The sequence below is a fragment of the Theropithecus gelada genome, chromosome 7b (genome assembly GCF_003255815.1).
Source record: "Theropithecus gelada isolate Dixy chromosome 7b, Tgel_1.0, whole genome shotgun sequence".
In the NCBI taxonomy this organism is placed as follows: domain Eukaryota; kingdom Metazoa; phylum Chordata; class Mammalia; order Primates; family Cercopithecidae; genus Theropithecus; species Theropithecus gelada.
Genome location: NC_037675.1, coordinates 70,357,372 through 70,373,366, shown reverse-complemented (window position 1 = coordinate 70,373,366; position 15,995 = coordinate 70,357,372). Strand labels below are relative to the sequence as shown.

At 50.9% G+C, this 15,995-nt stretch overlaps 2 protein-coding genes across 7 annotated transcripts in view; one reads left to right on the top strand and one right to left on the bottom strand.

The window, feature by feature from the left end:
• Positions 1-377: 377 nt before the first annotated feature.
• On the bottom strand, positions 378-8,190 carry LOC112629460. Its single transcript, XM_025393055.1, has 4 exons — positions 8,094-8,190; positions 7,694-7,952; positions 2,054-2,170; positions 378-496 (listed from the first exon to the last, which is right to left on the bottom strand). The coding sequence occupies exons 1-4, from the start codon at positions 8,130-8,132 to the stop codon at positions 420-422; spliced, it is 492 nt and encodes a 163-aa protein (XP_025248840.1). The 5' UTR covers positions 8,133-8,190; the 3' UTR covers positions 378-419.
• A 51-nt stretch (positions 8,191-8,241) lies between these two features.
• The window catches only part of ACTN1 (actinin alpha 1), a 107,333-nt gene continuing 99,579 nt past the window's right edge, over positions 8,242-15,995 (top strand). For 3 of the 6 annotated variants that reach the window (XM_025392540.1, XM_025392539.1, XM_025392538.1), the window contains exon 1: positions 8,512-8,921. In XM_025392540.1, coding sequence (XP_025248325.1) covers positions 8,817-8,921 — 105 coding nt within the window. In that variant the 5' untranslated portion in view covers positions 8,512-8,816. Of the gene's footprint in view, positions 8,922-10,299; positions 10,491-15,995 lie in introns of those variants that run through there. The other 3 variants (XR_003120518.1, XM_025392537.1, XM_025392541.1) reach the window with 2 other exon arrangements.

Here is a 15,995-nt window from a genome sequence, read left to right as displayed (position 1 = left end):
TGTACTTTTCGGTGTGTGTCTCATGTGCATTATTTCTTGCTAGCTACTGTGACCTATTGGCTGTTCCTGGAATGCTCATGTTTTCTCACCCATTTAGGTCTTAAAGGCTACCTACTCAACAAAACTTCCCTGAACACTGCATTTAAAATATGTAACCTCCCTCTACTTCTCCCCAAATTCTCAAATTCCCCTTCTCTGCTATATATATATATATATATATATATATATATATATATATATATATATTTTTTTTTTTTTTTTTTTCCTGATAGCTTAACACTATCATATTATTTTACTTCTTCATTTTCTTATCAGGCTCTCCCAGTTGAAGTGTAAGCTCCATGGGGTATGGACTTGTGTCCATTCTGGTCACTGCTACATCATCTGTGCCAAAACAGTGTCTGGCACATAGTAGGTACTCAATAAAAAATAGCTGAATGAATGAATGAATGTGCACAGCCATCCTGTGAGGTAGGTGGGATGGAGGTGATTCTCTCTGTGTTATAGATAAGGACATTGAAATTTGAGAGAAGGATCCTGTTGGTACAAAGATTTTAAAAAATTTTTTAACTTTAACTGTTTAGTGCTAATGAGAAAACAGCAGAGGGAACTTGATTCATTACAGTGTGTTCCAATCAAGTGAACGTTAAATGATGCCCTGATGCAGGAGTTCAAATAGAGAAAGTGGTAGGAGAATTGAGTCATTGCCTGGCACGTGGTGATACAGGCATCCCCAATGCAGAAAGAACCACCTGCTTGATCACAGTCAGAACTAAATCATGCTGGGAGTAGCAATTTTGTTTCAGCAAATAGCAACAGTTACATTTAAATTAGTGTGACTAATTTGGATCTTACTGGTTTTATAGTTTCTTTTAAATAGAATTTGTAAGCTTGTTTTCATTTTATAGTTGATTGTAAACCCCAAACCTCAGTAAGTTTTGTACCTAGTTTTATGTTCATACACATTTAAGGAACTTTAAAATAAAAATTAAGTAACTTTGTGAGGATTTGTATCCTTTCAAAAGGAACTTGCTTAGTATTCAAGATAGAGAAACATTGTTTCAGAAGATTTCAAATCCTCTTCTCACTGGAGATAAAAAGGAGGAGTTGCAGAAAGATGTTCTTAGAACAGGGCTCAGAACTTCATTACTGGGAGCTTAAAGACTGTCTGGTGAATCCAGCCCTGTCATTTTGCAGATAAGTAAACTGAAGCCCAGCGAGTTCAGGTCTCCTGGCCTTATCCTGCTTCCCACATAAGGATATCTGCCCCTAAAAGCTATCCCATCATTTCCATGGAAGTGATCTGGACAGAGTGACTTTTCAGCTAGTGGCTGCTGTAACTTGTAAGGCCAGGGCTGTGTTGTGGGGGAGGTGGAGGGTTAGGCATCAAAGTGGGGATTATTGATTCTTCCAATCTATGAACATAATAAATCATCTTTCCATTTATTTAGGTCTTTACATTCTCAGCTGTGATTTGAGTGTATTGCTCTGATTTTTGCTGGGAACGAGAGACAGCTGGGGAAAAGCTCCCAGCCCTCCTTGGAGGGCCCAGGCTGGGCAGCTCTCAAGCCTGATTAGCTCTGCTCCCAGAGCTGACCTCAAGGTAGCCATCTAAGGTAGAGATTTCTGAGGGTCCAGGTTGGTTTACCCTGGGTGTCTGGGGGAGATACATATGCCTGATCACTAGGGAAAAGAATGCACCAGGCCTGGTACAATGGTGCTTGCTTGCAATCCCAGCACTTTGGGAGGCTGAGGAGGGTGGATCACCTAAGGTCAGGAGCTCGAGATCAGCCTGACAAACATGGTGAAACCCCATCTCTACAAAAAAAAAAAAACAAAAAACAAAAAAAAAACAAACAATTAGCCAGGTGTGGTGGCACATGCCTGTAATCCCAGCTACCTGGGAGGAGGCTGAGGAAGAAGAATTGCCTGAACCTGGGAGGTGGAGGTTGCAGTGAGCCGAGAACGCACCATTGCACTCGAGCTTGGGCAACAAGAGTGAAACTCTGTCAAAAAAAAAAAGGTGTGCCAGACAGGCCAGATATTCTCTCACCTGAGACCCTAGAGCTGGGCGGAGCATGGGAAGCACAGGAAATTTCCTGCCAGCCTCTCATTAGAAATCCCGCATGAGGGAAATTGCGGAGTGTCTCCGGCCCTGCATCACTGGTCTCTGGTGGGAGGGAAAGGAACTGGCCCTATGGCAAACAGTTCCAGTGAAGCAGAAGCTGGTGCGGAGGAATTCATCCTGGTGGGTGATGGCTGAGTGCTACTGGCTGGGGCATGGGACTGGGGACAGCCAACTCAATTTCACCACCCCGAGCTTCATGAGGTTCTCAGGAGGCCCAATAACTTAGGAAATGCTTGTGTGGACTATGGCAAAGGACTGGCCTCCCTGAGCCTCCCACGGATTGATGGAGAAACAGGCAGTGAGATGGAATTTTGCTGATGCCATTTTTCATTTAGTGAATATTGAACTGGAACACCTATTGTGTCCTAGGCTCCGTGTTACACTGAGTGGGGGAAAGAAGAGGGTTGAGGCTTCATAGAGACAGTGTGAGAGAAAAAATGGACAAAGGACTAAAATAAAGCAAAGTATACTCTCTTAGTCACAAATGGTATGCTATGAGTGTTTGGGGAAGGAAGTCTATTAATTATATTGCTACTGGGACTGAGGACAAAACTGAGATTTCTGATTTCCCAAGGCCGAAATCCAAAAAACTACAGTGATTTATTTCCTACCTCCTTCTAGCATTCTACAAACACTCTAATGACTATATGCCCTGTGCTCTTAGAAAGAGCTCGTAGGAGCCTATCACCATTAGGCTGTAAGGTTAGAGAAAAACTCAGGATACAAGGAAGGCAATGGCCAGATATCTGGGCGGGAGGTTATTAGTGTTTTTAGTTTCCAGAATATTGCAGATCCTACTTGTCTATGTTTCCACACAGGGCCTTGCATGGTCAGTCACCCATAGCAGGGTGGAAAAGAAACTTACGAGCATTGAGGTGGCCTGCTGCATGCCAGGCATGCGGCTGACACTCTCCCTTCTTTATGTCACCTCATGTGTCAATCCAGTTCTTTTTTTTTTTTTTTTTTTTTAGATGGAGTTTTGCTCTTGTTGCCCAGGCTGGAGTGCAATGGTGTGATCTCAGCTCACCACAACCTCCACCTCCATGTTCAAGTGATTCTCTTGCTTCAGCCTCCTGAGTAGCTGGGATTACAGGCATGCACCACCACACCTGACTAATTTTTCATATTTAGTAAAGCTTGTGTTATACTGAGACTAAAGTCCCCAGTATCATCTCACAGCGTGATGGTCATGAGTGAGAAGATGGGTCAGTGTGTTACCTTGGTCCACCTCAGGACTTCCCTTATTGAGAAGATAAGTTCATCAGTTATTGTTTTAACTTACTTCCTGACCGTCTTCCCACACACTGTGAGCATCCTCACCCATCAAAACTCCCCCCTTTTCTCAGACTCAGATGAGGGTCTTTCTTTCTTTTCTTTTTCTTTTTTTTTTTTTTTTTGAGACCAGCTCTTGCTCTGTCACCCAGGCTGGGGTGCAGTGGTGAGATCTCAGCTCACTGCAAACTCTGCCTCCTGAGCTCAAGTGATCTGCCACCTCCACCTCCCAAATAGCTGAGACTACAGGTGTAAACCACCATATCTGGCTAATTTTTGTATTTTTAGTAGAGACAGGGTTTCACCATGTTGGCCAGGCTGGTTTTGAAATGTGCTCAAGTGATCCGCTTGCCTTGGCCGTCCAAAGTGCTTGGATTACAGGCATGAGCCACCTTACCCAGCCAGATGAGGGCCTTTCTTCTTGTTCAGTGGCCCATCCCTTAGCCTGTGTCCTTGAACCTATACGGTTCTATCTCCGCAAGAACTTCGTGCTGTCCCTCAACTTTCCTTTCCCTTTTTTTTTTTTTTTCTTTTCTAGACAGAGTCTGGCTCTGTCACCCAGGCTGGAGTGCAGTGGCCCAATCATGGCTCATTGCAGCCTCGACTTTCCAGGCTCTAGCGATCCTCCCACCTCAGCCTCCCAAGCAGCTGGGACCACAGGTGCACTCCACCATGCCCAGCTAATTTTTAGTATTTTTGGTAGAGATGGGTTTTTACCATGTTCCTGAGCTCAATCGATCCACTTCCCTTGGCTGTCCAAAGTTCTAGGACTACAGGCATGAGCCACTCCACCTGGCTCCCTCAGCTTTCTTTTGCTTACATTTTCAACTTTTTCCCCTTAACCGAATTCTTCTTCTCAAACAGCTCACATTTTCCAGTTTTAAAAGAAATCCTCCTTTGATCTCAGTACTCACCTCTAGCTACTGCCCCTCTAGCTACTTCTTTTTCCCCTCTATATTCACTGTCTCCATTTATTCACTCCTAATGTCTCTTTAAACTTACAGCTTTCACCACTGTGCCAAAATTCCACTGGCCAAGGTCACCAATTAATTTTCAACTGTCATATCCAAGAACACTGTTTAGGCCTTACTTTCCAGACTTTTTAAATATATCTGATATTGCCAATTCCTCTTACTTTGAAACCTTAACTCCTTTGACCTCCACAACATCATATACTCCTGGCCCTCCTCATTCCTGGATGACCATTTTCTTTGTCTCCTTCAGGGGTTTTTGTTCTTTGCTGTCGCTAAGTGTTGCTCTTTGGGGTTCTGCCCTCTTCTCATCTCCACCTGGGCATTCTTCATGGGTGGTCTCCTCGTGTTAATATCATCCATATGCAGATGACTCTCAACTCTGTTTTGCCTGAGGTCAGGGCTACGCAGTCAAACTGCTTGCTGGACAATGGAATCTGGACATTCTAAGAGCACTCCAAATTCAATGGGTTCAAACTCAATCCATGATTCTGTTCGCAAATATTTTCCTCTTCTGTTCTATCTCAATTGGTCGTAGTGCCACCATTCACCAGATCACCTAAACTATAAACTCATGATTAAAGCAGGATTGCTCAACCTCAGCACTCTTGATATTTTGGGCTGGTTAATTCTTTCTTTCTTTCCTTCCTTCCTTCCTTCCTTCCTTCCTTCCTTCCTTCCTTCCTTCCTTCCTTCTTTCTTTTCTTGTCTGGACAGGGTGTTGCTCTGTCACCCAGGCTGGAATGCAATGGTGCAACCATGGCTCACTGCAGTCCTGACCTCCCGGGCTCAAGCAATCATCCTGCCTCAGCCCCCCATGTAGCTGAGACTACAGATTCACACCACCACGGCCAGCTAATTTTTGTTTTTTTGGTAAAGATGGGTTTTTGCCACATTGCCCAGGCTGGTCTTGAACTCCTCACCTCAAGCAATCCACCCGCCTCAGCTTCCCAAAGGGTTGGGATTACAGGCATGAACCATCATGCCTGGCCTGGATAATTCTTTGTTGTGGGGATGCTGTCCTATCCATTGTAGAATGTTTAGCAGCATTCCTAACCTGCATCCACTGGACACCAGTAGGAACCCACCAGCTGTGATAACCCAAAATGACTCCAGACATCAACAAATATCCCTTGTGAGACAGAGCTGTTAAAATATCCTAGGGTTGAGAACCACTGGGGTTAAAGGCATGGGTCTGGGAGTCACATATATTGGTGCCATTTTGGACCAATTACTACCTTTCTGAGCCTCAGTTTGTTTTCTCTATAAGACAGACACAACTCTTACCTCATAGGAGGAACTTAATATAGGTAAAGTGCATAGGATCTCTCAACAAAAACACTTCTCTTTTCTCCACAATCCTAGGTCTTTCAGTTTTACCTCTTAAGTATTTCTGGTCTCTCCACACTTTTCCATTTCAACCTGGATTATTGCAACAGCTTTGCAACTGGTGTCAAAGCTTCCAGCCAGCCTTGCTCCCTTTAGATCCACACTCCACCTGGCACATGAGGCCTTCATGGTCTGGCTGCTGTGCACCTCTCTAGCCCCATCTCTTGCCCCTCCCAGCCTTGGATTTCTAGTCCAGCCACGTTGAGATGCTAGACATTCCTTTGTATACCATGCAGTTTCCTGTCCCTGTGCATTAGCTTGTGCTTGTCCTTCCTTCTGGAATAACTTCGCACACTCTTTATCTGGCTGACTCTCATTCTTTAAGGTTCACTTAAGTTTCACCTCCTCCAAAAAGTTAAGGCTGGAGCCTCCTTTCCCACGGGGTTCAGTGTCCCTCCTCTGTTCTAACAGTACCCTTGTCAGATCTCTCTCCTTGCATCTAGCTCACGACATCATGTTTTTGTTTCTGTGTCTGTCTGCTGGGCTGTGTGTGACGGGGACTATGGCTTTTTCATCTCTATATACGTGCCATCTAGTACATTCCCTGATACGCAGATGGTGCTCAGCAAATATTTATTGAGTGAATAAATGGATACAGCACTACCATTACCCTCTGTGTTAAGTTTAGAGCCATAGTTTAGAAGTGGTGATAAAATAGTCCATAAATCAGCTGTCTCTGTGGCTCAGAAGCAGCGTTTCCTCAGCCAGGGGCTTTTGGAAGGCACAGTGCTGAAGGGTAACACTCACATGAATGTGTGCGGTTGACGAATGATGCAGCCAGCGACACCACCCGATATCTGCTTACAACAGCAGCAGCGGCTCTTCTGAGAAGCAGGGGGCATTTTCTTCACCTTTTCCATGGGTGGCCTTTCAGGTATCCACCATCAGCCTGGAGAGAAGGTAGAGGACAAAATCCAGCCCCTAATTCAGGGCCTTTCCTGTCAGTGAACTTCTTCATCTAGCTCCTTCACTCACCTCTGAATTGACATATTTGCATTTCTAAATTTAAATTTAAATTTTTGCAGTTGATGCAGCCATTCATTCTACAAATACAGTCACAAATACAGTCCTCCCTTGGTATTGGCAGGGTATTGGTTTCAGTATCCCCGTGGATACCAAAATCTGAGGATGCTCAAGTCCCTCACAGTGAGCCCGGGTATCTGCAGGTTCTGAAGCCTGTGGATATAAAGGGCCAAATGCATATATGTATGTATATATTTTGAGACAGTCTTGTTTTGTCACCCAGGCTGGAGTGCAGCGGTGAAAATGCACCTCACTGCAACCTCGACCTCCCAGGCTCAAGTGATTCTCCCGCCTCAGCTTTCCAAGTAGCTGGGACTACAGACGTGTACTACTATGCCCGGCTAATTTTTGTATTTTTAGTAAGGATAGAGCTTTGCCATGTTGGCCAGGCTGGTCTCAAACTCCTGGGCTCAAGCAATCCGCCCGCCTCAGCCTTTCAAAGTGCTGGGATTACAGGCGTGAGCCACTGCCACCGCGGCCAGCCTCAAATCCATAAATTAAGCTCTACTGTGTGCTGGGTGCTGGGGTGGAAGACTGGCACAGCTGTTGTTCACAATACAGTGCATAACGTAGGAGAGGTTTATTTGCTACTGTTCTTCGACCCAGGATCCCATAGAGAAGCCTGCCAGAACGCGAGGCCTGCTCCTTCCCGGGCATTAGCGCTTTTATACTCTGCTCTTACTAAGCGCAGGGAAAGGAGTCCTGGCAGGTGGCAAGCAGAAGTTAGAGCTATTTAGTCACTCCCGCCCTCCGTCCTCCTCCAATGACAATAAGGTTTTGTTTGTCAGGCATAAGGTTACAGGATTGGCCTGTGGAGTCCAGAAGCTCTTTCCGCGCTCGGCTCTTTGAGCCTCAGTTTCCCCATCTGTCAGGTGTGTGTATGTGGGAGGGGGGCACGGAGTAGATCTACCTAGATCACCTGGGGCCGTCCCTTCCAGTTTTGGGGGAATGTCGGGGTGTCTGTGAGGGGGAGGGAGGACTCCGCCACGCGAAGGTAGTTTTAGCCGCAGCAACCAGCCAAGTGTGCCCGCGGAGACCTGCAGGGAATTCCAGGAGGCCCCTCTGTGGAGCGGTCCCCAGAGCCCGAGGGCGAGCTGGAAGGGTTCCTGCGGCGAGGCGGGAATGCTCGGTAGCCTCTGAGAGCAGTTCGCTGGCGAGAAACCCGGCTCCTGCAGGGCAGGGATCAGCCGGGTCGCGCCTTGTAGGGTGGGGTGGGGTGGGGCGGGGCCGGGGGAGGGCGGTGGAGTCATGAAATTCCCAAGAAATTCCTTTCCATTGCCCCACCCCGCCCCCTTTCCTAGGGTGCCGACCTGTCCAGACCAAGGTTCCCTGGAAAAGAAAAAATGCATGCTCTTCGGGTTTCCTCGCGTCCCTTCTCCAGCCCCCTCCCACCCCGGGATTTGGAGCGCGCGTGGGAGCGCAATAACGGTGGCGGGGAACGGGTCCAATCCCGGCGGCTCCTGGGGCTCCCGAGCGCCCTGCCACTCAGTCCCCCAGCTCAGGGAGGCGTCTCCCGGCTTCGGTCCCTTTCAGCTTAAGCTGGCGTCACATGAACCGCGGGGGAACGGGCACCGCGGGAGTGGGCGGGGGTGTGCGCGCTGGGAGGGGGCCGCCCAGTCCACCTATATGCGCCGCAGCCTGGCTGACGGATGCCAGGAATTCCCAATGAGAGGCGATGGGGGGAAGTTTGGGCAACTCGGCCTGGCCAATGGAGAGCCTCGGGAGGGCTCTGCCCCTTCCCCCCGCCCCCGCCCGCCTCGGCTCCCGCAGCGCAAGTGTGTCCGCCTAGCTCAGTGTGCGTGGAGATTAGGTCCAAGCGCCCGCCCGGAGGCAGGCAGTCCGCGAGCCCAGCCGCCGCTGTCGCCGCCAGTAGCAGCCTTCGCCAGCAGCGCCGCGGCGGAACCGGGCGCAGGGGAGCGAGCCCGGCCCCGCCAGCCCAGCCCAGACCTACTCCCTCCCCACGCCAGGGCAGCCGCCGTTGCTCAGAGAGAAGGTGGAGGAAGAAATCCAGCCCCTAGCACGCGCGCACCATCATGGACCATTATGATTCTCAGCAAACCAACGATTACATGCAGCCAGAAGAGGACTGGGACCGGGACCTGCTCCTGGACCCGGCCTGGGAGAAGCAGCAGAGAAAGGTTAGCAGCTGCCCCCGCCCACCGCAGCCCCCAGCCCCGACCAGCTCTGCCCACCAGGCTCTAGGATCCGGGCTCTGAACCGGTTCCGGGCGCGCACGGGAGGGGGCGGGGGCGGCGCGGCAGCTGCGAGGTGGGGTGTTGGGTTACAGGCGCCTGGCGGAAGCGGGAGCGCCCCTGCCCCGGAGCCCGCGAACGCTGGGCCGTATCGCGGGGAGGTGGCGCCGCCGGCGGGCAGGTCTCCTTGGGGGTCCGTGGTCCAGGCCACCCTGCGGCTGCTGCAACCATCTCCGCGTGGGCTTTGCGCGGGGGCGGTGCTCCTCAGGCTGGGGCTGAGACCCCGGCTCGGGGCTGCTTGCCCCGGATCGATTTTCCCTTTTTTCCGCCCCCGGCCACCTCTCCATATGGCGTGCGGTGGCAGCGCCACTTCCTGGGCCGCCCTGGGTTCAAGCTGAGCGGCGGGCCGCCCGGGACCCTGCGGCCCCCCAGGCCGAGGGGAGACCACCGGAGAGATCGGCGGCCGCCTCCGGATCTGCCTGGAGAAGGACCAGCTGGAGTGCGGCTGGGGCCGAGAAAACTGGGGGGCGTACGCTGGCTCCCCCGCGGGCCTGGTGGAGGCGGGGTCAGGACGGCAGACCGTTTTATTGCTTAACTCAGTGGGTTGGTAGCTGTAAGACCCACATGGGCTTGCGTCTACGTCCTGCCCCTCCGACCCCCGGGAAAGGTGGGCAGCTCGGTTCGAGTTGAGGGGCCCCAGAACGAGGGTCTGTCTTAGGGGATATTTGGGGCCAGTCACTGGGGATCCCTACTTAGCCACGGAGCTGCTTCCCAGGCAGGCGCGGTGTGCCGGGTGCGCGCCCCGCCTGGGAAGCTGGGCTCGGAGCTGGCGATGGGACCCGGGCACAGTGGCCAGTGGCAGGAAGAGGTCAGAAACCACTCGTAGTGGTGGGGGGAGGGCGCCTCAACCCTGCCGCTGCTTCCTGCCTGCGCGGTGAGCCCGTGCCCCCAGGCGGCCACGTACCCTGAATACCCCTTTCCCTCCCCCTCCTCCCGGCTGCCCGCTTCCATCCGGTCCCTCCCCGTTTCATACCCTCCCTCCCCACCCCACCCCCCCGGCTGATCTGGGAATGGGGTTTGGGGTGGGGGGGACAGGATGGCGCGTCCCTTTGGATAGTGCGGTTAGGGCTGGGCTTGGGAGAACGCTCATGTCCAAAAATGGTAACATTCATTCCCTTTTTTAAACTTAAAAGGGGGGTAGTTTATAGAGCCGACTGAAGTTTTTTTTTTTCAGCCAAAGGCATCCTGTATTAGCTCACTCAGGAATCCTAGGCCCTGAAACCGAGCCCTTTTACTCACTTCATCAGACAGGCAGAGGTAATCTAAAACACACACAATGGGCTTCCTCAAAGCAGGACGACCTAGGCCACGGTGCCCAAGGCCTATATGCAGGGCTGGGCCCTATACAGCGACATCGGTCATCTACATCGGACATGGGAAGGTCCCCTGACTTCGAACTGATTTCTTTGTAATGTGCCAGTTGCTTAAACTCCCCCTCTTCCTGTCATCTTCCTAGTAAGAGCTGAGGACTGGGGGAGCTGCAGACAGTCCCCCACTCACTTGGCTAATTTCCTGGGACCGTGGGTGCTGTGGGTGGAACTGAAAAGTGAGTGGGTAATTTGGAGATCCCTATGGGGCACCAGGCAGAAGGCTCTTTAATAATTTCAGGGTGAAGCCTTCTTGCGAATGGATTTTAAATTAGAAGTGAGGTTAGGATGGTGGACTGGGGTCTTCCTTGGGGTTTAGAAGCAAAGAGAAATCCCTGCTTAGGGAGCACCTGCTTCGTGCATGGGAGGGGCGGGAGTAACAGAGCTGCCCAGGAACTAGGCCCCAGGAACTGCCCAGGAAAAGGACTGTGAGACCAAGTTCCTGGGGGACAGACACTGAGCACTGGCCTGAACATAGTATTTAATATTTCTGAATGAATGAATATATTAAACGCAGTTGGGGAGAAGAATATAGATTCCCAGGGCTCTGACCTGGGTGGCAGTGGGTGTGCCCCAGGCCTTTGGGCAGCCAGCTAGGAAGAGGTGGTCTGGGAAATTGGGTTATCCTGGAGGCAAACTCAGCAGTGCCAAGAGCTGGCATTTGCTGATATGTGCCAGGCACGCACAAGGATGAGGAAACCAGGGCCAGAGAGGGGAAGTAACTAGCTCCAAGTCCAGACTGGTGTTTGGTGGGACTGGGGTGCAGCCATGTTTGGGACCGGCACCTTCCCCTCACTTGTCCCTCCTTGGCAAGGGAGGCAGGAAAGCTGGGCCTGGCAGCCAGAGCCAGAGCATCTCGGAACCAGGAGAGCGGACACGTGCTTTGGGCGGGGTTGATGGAGGGGCCACACAGAAGGAGCTCTGGGCCTGACTCTGAAGATTCAGATCCACATTTTTTTGTTTCCTGTTAATTCTCTAGATTATCTTTCGTGGGCCTCAGTGTGCAGAATTTCTGGCCTGCCTAGTTCTTAGCAGGTTGATATTAAGGAGGTAGTATTACAGGTGAGGGATAAGACTTAAGGTAAACATGTTGCTTTTGACACTCTTTCTACTGACTGGGAGGCGGGGTTTGTGTGGGACCAGAGTCCACAAGTGGACAGAGGCTGATGGTTCCAGAGGAGGCAGTGAGTGAGTGTGAGGAAGGGAAGAGGAGGACACAGTGTAAAGGGATACAAAGGTCACCGGTAGAAGGCAGAAGACCCTCTTTTTAGCTTTGGTGCAGCCATGGCTATCTGTGAGACTTTGGGCAAGTCTTTCCATTTCATTGAGCTTTTATTATTAGATCATTCAGCAAATACTTTGTGAGCACTCACTCTGGGCCAGACACAGTTCCAGGTATTAGGGATGGGGCACTGAGCAAGACAGACCAAGCTCCCGTTCTCGTGGCACTTTCATTAGGTTTCCTCCTCTGTAAATGGGATGCATTTCTGCCCACGGAGCCCTCAGGACTCTTCCGGGGAATCAGGTTAAATGACGCATTGAGAAATGCTTCCTTGGTGAAAGTATGGCCTGATGTGGATGCAGGGAGAAGTCTGTGCAGGCAGGAGGCATGACTCAAGGAGCTGCACTGGCTTGGCCGAGGCTTGTCCCTCTTTCAAAGAATGCTTCGGTGCGGAGTTCATGGGCTGGTCGCCATGCCTCCAGACACAAAATGCAGTTATCTTCCAGATAGAGCACGTGGATTAGAGGCACTCCTCTCCTTTTCCAGCTTTCATAATCTTCCTGGTCTTTGAGGCTGGGCTCTGAAGTTGCTTTTCCTAGGAGCTGCTGTTATTTTCAGGGTGACTGCGGCCCCCAGTTTTCTCCCTTATGTAATTTTGCTCATGTTCTTAGGTGTGTGTACCTAGTGTAGGTCAAGTTGGAGACAGCATCAACTTGGAGTAGGTTCCTGGCTCTATTATTTTCAGGCTTGTGACCTTGGGCAAGTTCCTCTCCGAGTCTCCAATTCCCTACTTATAAAAAAGAGCTAATACCCACCTTGCTGGCTTGATGAGACCAGATATGTAAAATAGTAGCTTCTGCTGTTAAATTTTATTTTCTCTCTTCCTTCTCAAGTCCTGAAGATTCTGGTTTAATGTGTGTTTCTACAGGTGCCAGTCTGCGGCCTTTTACACGTAGGAACTTAATCAATACTTGTTGAGCTAATGGATGTTGAAACATAGAGGCAGTGTTGGCAGGTGAAAAGAGGTGGTTGTGAATAAGGCCCACATCTCCATTCAGCAGACAGGTGAGGGTAGGTCACAGGAAGAGGGGACATGTTGTTTGTACTTCCTTCTGGACAGCTAGGCCATTGCAGGAGCTAGCCAAGGCCACCAGTCAAGGTGGAGGACTACAGAGAGGGGAGGATCTGCTGTAAAAGAGTTTACCTGGGGAGAGATGGGACATCCAAAATCAGAGTGATGCCTTGTAGAAATAAAACCAGAAAGAGGAGAGGATTGGCTGTCCTCTCCATTCTTAGGCCCCTCCCTGTTCCGCACTCCTTCCAGCTTCACCCCGTGCAGTGTCCGTGGAGGCAGGGGCCCAGCCTGTCCTGTCCTCTGCTGAATTCCTAGTGCTGAGCACAGGGGCAGGCCTGCTGTAGGTGGCCTGATCTAGAACTGTCTCTGAAAAATGGAATAAATGGCATCATGCGTGGCTCCCAACTTCAGGCTTGGGGGCGGGGAAGGCAATGAAATGCTTTATGTTCAGATAACCACCTATCCTGGGGCTGTCCCAGACTCTGCAGATAAATGTGTGCTGGGTGCACCATGAGTCCAAATCTTGGTCCCCCTGTTGACTGTTGAGATCTTGGCAAGTCAGTTTACCTGCTGTGTGCCTGATGATATCAATGGGGAAATGGGGATAATAATGGTTCTTGCTTGATAGAGTTGTGTGGAGGTTTAAATGAAGCAATGTATGTAGGGATTTAGCACAGCACCTAGCGTATAGTGAGTGCTCAGTAAATGTTATTTGGAGGAACCAGAATTTCTATGGTCTTTACCCAATAGGCTTTGAGATAAGCCATGGTATATAAACCCATCTTTGCAGGAGCCAAGGTTGTTTAGGGGTGTACGGGAGTTGCGTTGTCCTTGACGTCTGACCTTAACCTCTGTGATGGCTCAATCTCTTCACCTGTGGAATAAGGTAGCCTTCCTTGCCTACCGTACTCCCTGGGTATGGGGATGAAGGGTAGATGTTAAAGTACTTAAAAAACAAACAAACAACCCCACCATGTCAGCTTATATAGGGAAAATGGCCACACAGTAGGAATTCCCTGTAAGTGATTTAACTCTGGATATCTTCAGGCTGAGGCATTCCTTTTTTTAAGATGGAGTCTCGCTTTGTCACCCAGGCTGGAGTGCAGTGGCGTGATCTCGGCTTATTGCTACCTCCATCTCCCAGGTTCAAGCAATTCCCCGGCCTCAGCCTCCCTAGTAGCTGGGATTACAGGCAGGCACTACTACACCTGGCTAATTTTTGTATTTTTAGTAGAGATGGGGTTTCTCCATGTTGGCCAGGCTGGTCTTGATCTCCTGACCTCATGATCTGCCAGCCTCGGACTCCCAAAGTGCTGGGATTACAGGCATGAGCCATCGCCCCGGCCCGGGCTGAGGCATTCTTTGGGCCCCACCCATCCCTCCCAGCAGTGAACCCAGCCCTGCTTTATCTGAGCATCTGATGTGTCTCCTTCTCCAAACCTTGCCCCATTGGTTGGCGAAGTGATTGACAAAGCCTGAGGAGAGGTGGACTGGGGAATAGGGCTGCAGAGGCCAGCTGGCCTCAGACCAGGCAGGTGGGGGCTGCTTCTGGCTGCCACCCAGGCTGCGGTAAGACAGGCAGGTGTGAGGAGGCCTGGTGAGCCCTGAGAACCAGATTTTCCAGTTTTGAGAAATGGTGGTACTCTAAGGGGCTGCTGAAGTCGCCGGACACTGGAGTTTGGTTTGGAGGAGAATGAGGCTAGCAGCTCCTGTAAGATGCATGGCTACCACCTTCTCAAGAGGAAGAGGAGGAACCTCCCTCCCTTCAGTCTGACTTCCTGGGGAGGTGCTGCAGGCTCTGCAGGCTGTGTTGGACTTGGACACCCCTTTTCATCTGCTCGAGGAAGGCCTGGGGCTGGGCACCTGGCTGGGGCCGTAAACCATCAGTCTGGCTCAAAGACTTGTCACACAAGACCTGGGGGCCTGGAGCCAGGGTGGGGCAGCCGGAGCCTGAGATGTGGCCTAGTCACAGATGTGCTACCGCGGGTCTCTGGGAAAGAGCCCAGCCCTTAATAGGGTGAGAATATGGATGGTTCCTCCTCATGGAGGCAATCAGTAGATGTTCATTAAACCCCTGTTAGGTATCAAATGCTCTGCTTGCTGTGTGGAGTGTGGAAATGATGGTTTAGGTAGACAGAGAACCAGAAAGATGCGGAATTGCAACAGGCTCTGCCAATAATGGCCATTGGCAGAAGCTTGTGGAATAGGAGCTGCATCTCAAAGGAAGGCGGTTCTGCTGGGAGCCTTACTTTTCTCTGGCATTTCAGCTGCATGTATGTGTGCGTGCGTGTGTGTGCATGTGTGTGTGATGTAGAACAGAGGTGGGGAGAGGGGAGATGCCTGAAAGGGCAGAGCAAAGCAACAGTGACTATCCTGCTGGGGAACACCCCCTCCTATTACTCTCCCTTATCATTCTTCTATTATAGTTTTAAATTTGTGTTTCATAGAGATGGGGGTTTCGCTATGTTGCCCAGGCTGATCTTGAACTCTTGGCCTCAAGTGATCCTCCTGCCTCAGCCTCCCAAAGTGCTGGGATTATAGGCGTGAGCCACTATGCCTAGCTTCATTGTTCTTTTCCATTTGTTTTGCCCCTCCCAGAGCTGACCTCTCACCTTTCTGCGAGAGGTGGCCAGGCCATCTGGACAGGTCACAGACCAGATTCTCAAGGCCACACCTCTGTACAGATATTGTTGGGATCATCCCAGCCAGTTAATCCCACCTGAGCTGCCTCCATGTGTAACCCACCTATGGTTTTCCTGGACTTGGTATGGAGCCAAAGCGCACCTTCTCCACTGGCCCTGCTTTTATGCCCTCTTTAGAGTACACAGAGAGGTGTTGGTAGGCCATGTCTCTGCAAGAGGGGCCTGTGGATTGAGCTGAGTTACTCACCATGTACACTGGTGGGGTCCTGGAACCCACCAACTGAGTTGGTTTGGGCAGTTCTAGTCTGCACCTCCCCGGAGAGGTCACGGCAGAGAGGCCGGGGCAGAGGAAACCCGCTGAGCCTGCTTCCTTAGTTCTGGCAGATGGGTCAGCCCCCACTGCACTCATGATTCAGTTTAGCCCAGGGTTCTGGCTCCATCTCCCGAGGTGCCAGTGCAAGTGGCCTCCTAAGTACTGTTTGGCCAAACCTGGCTCTGACTGAGGCAAGGAGCCTTAGGAGTGGTGGGGACAGGAGACATAGTAAACCAGGGCTCAGAGCCACCCTGGAACCCCTCCTTCTTCCTTCTTTATGCATGACCAAGGTTTCTGTATTCATCCATTCTCACGCTTCTAATAAAGACATACCCAAGACT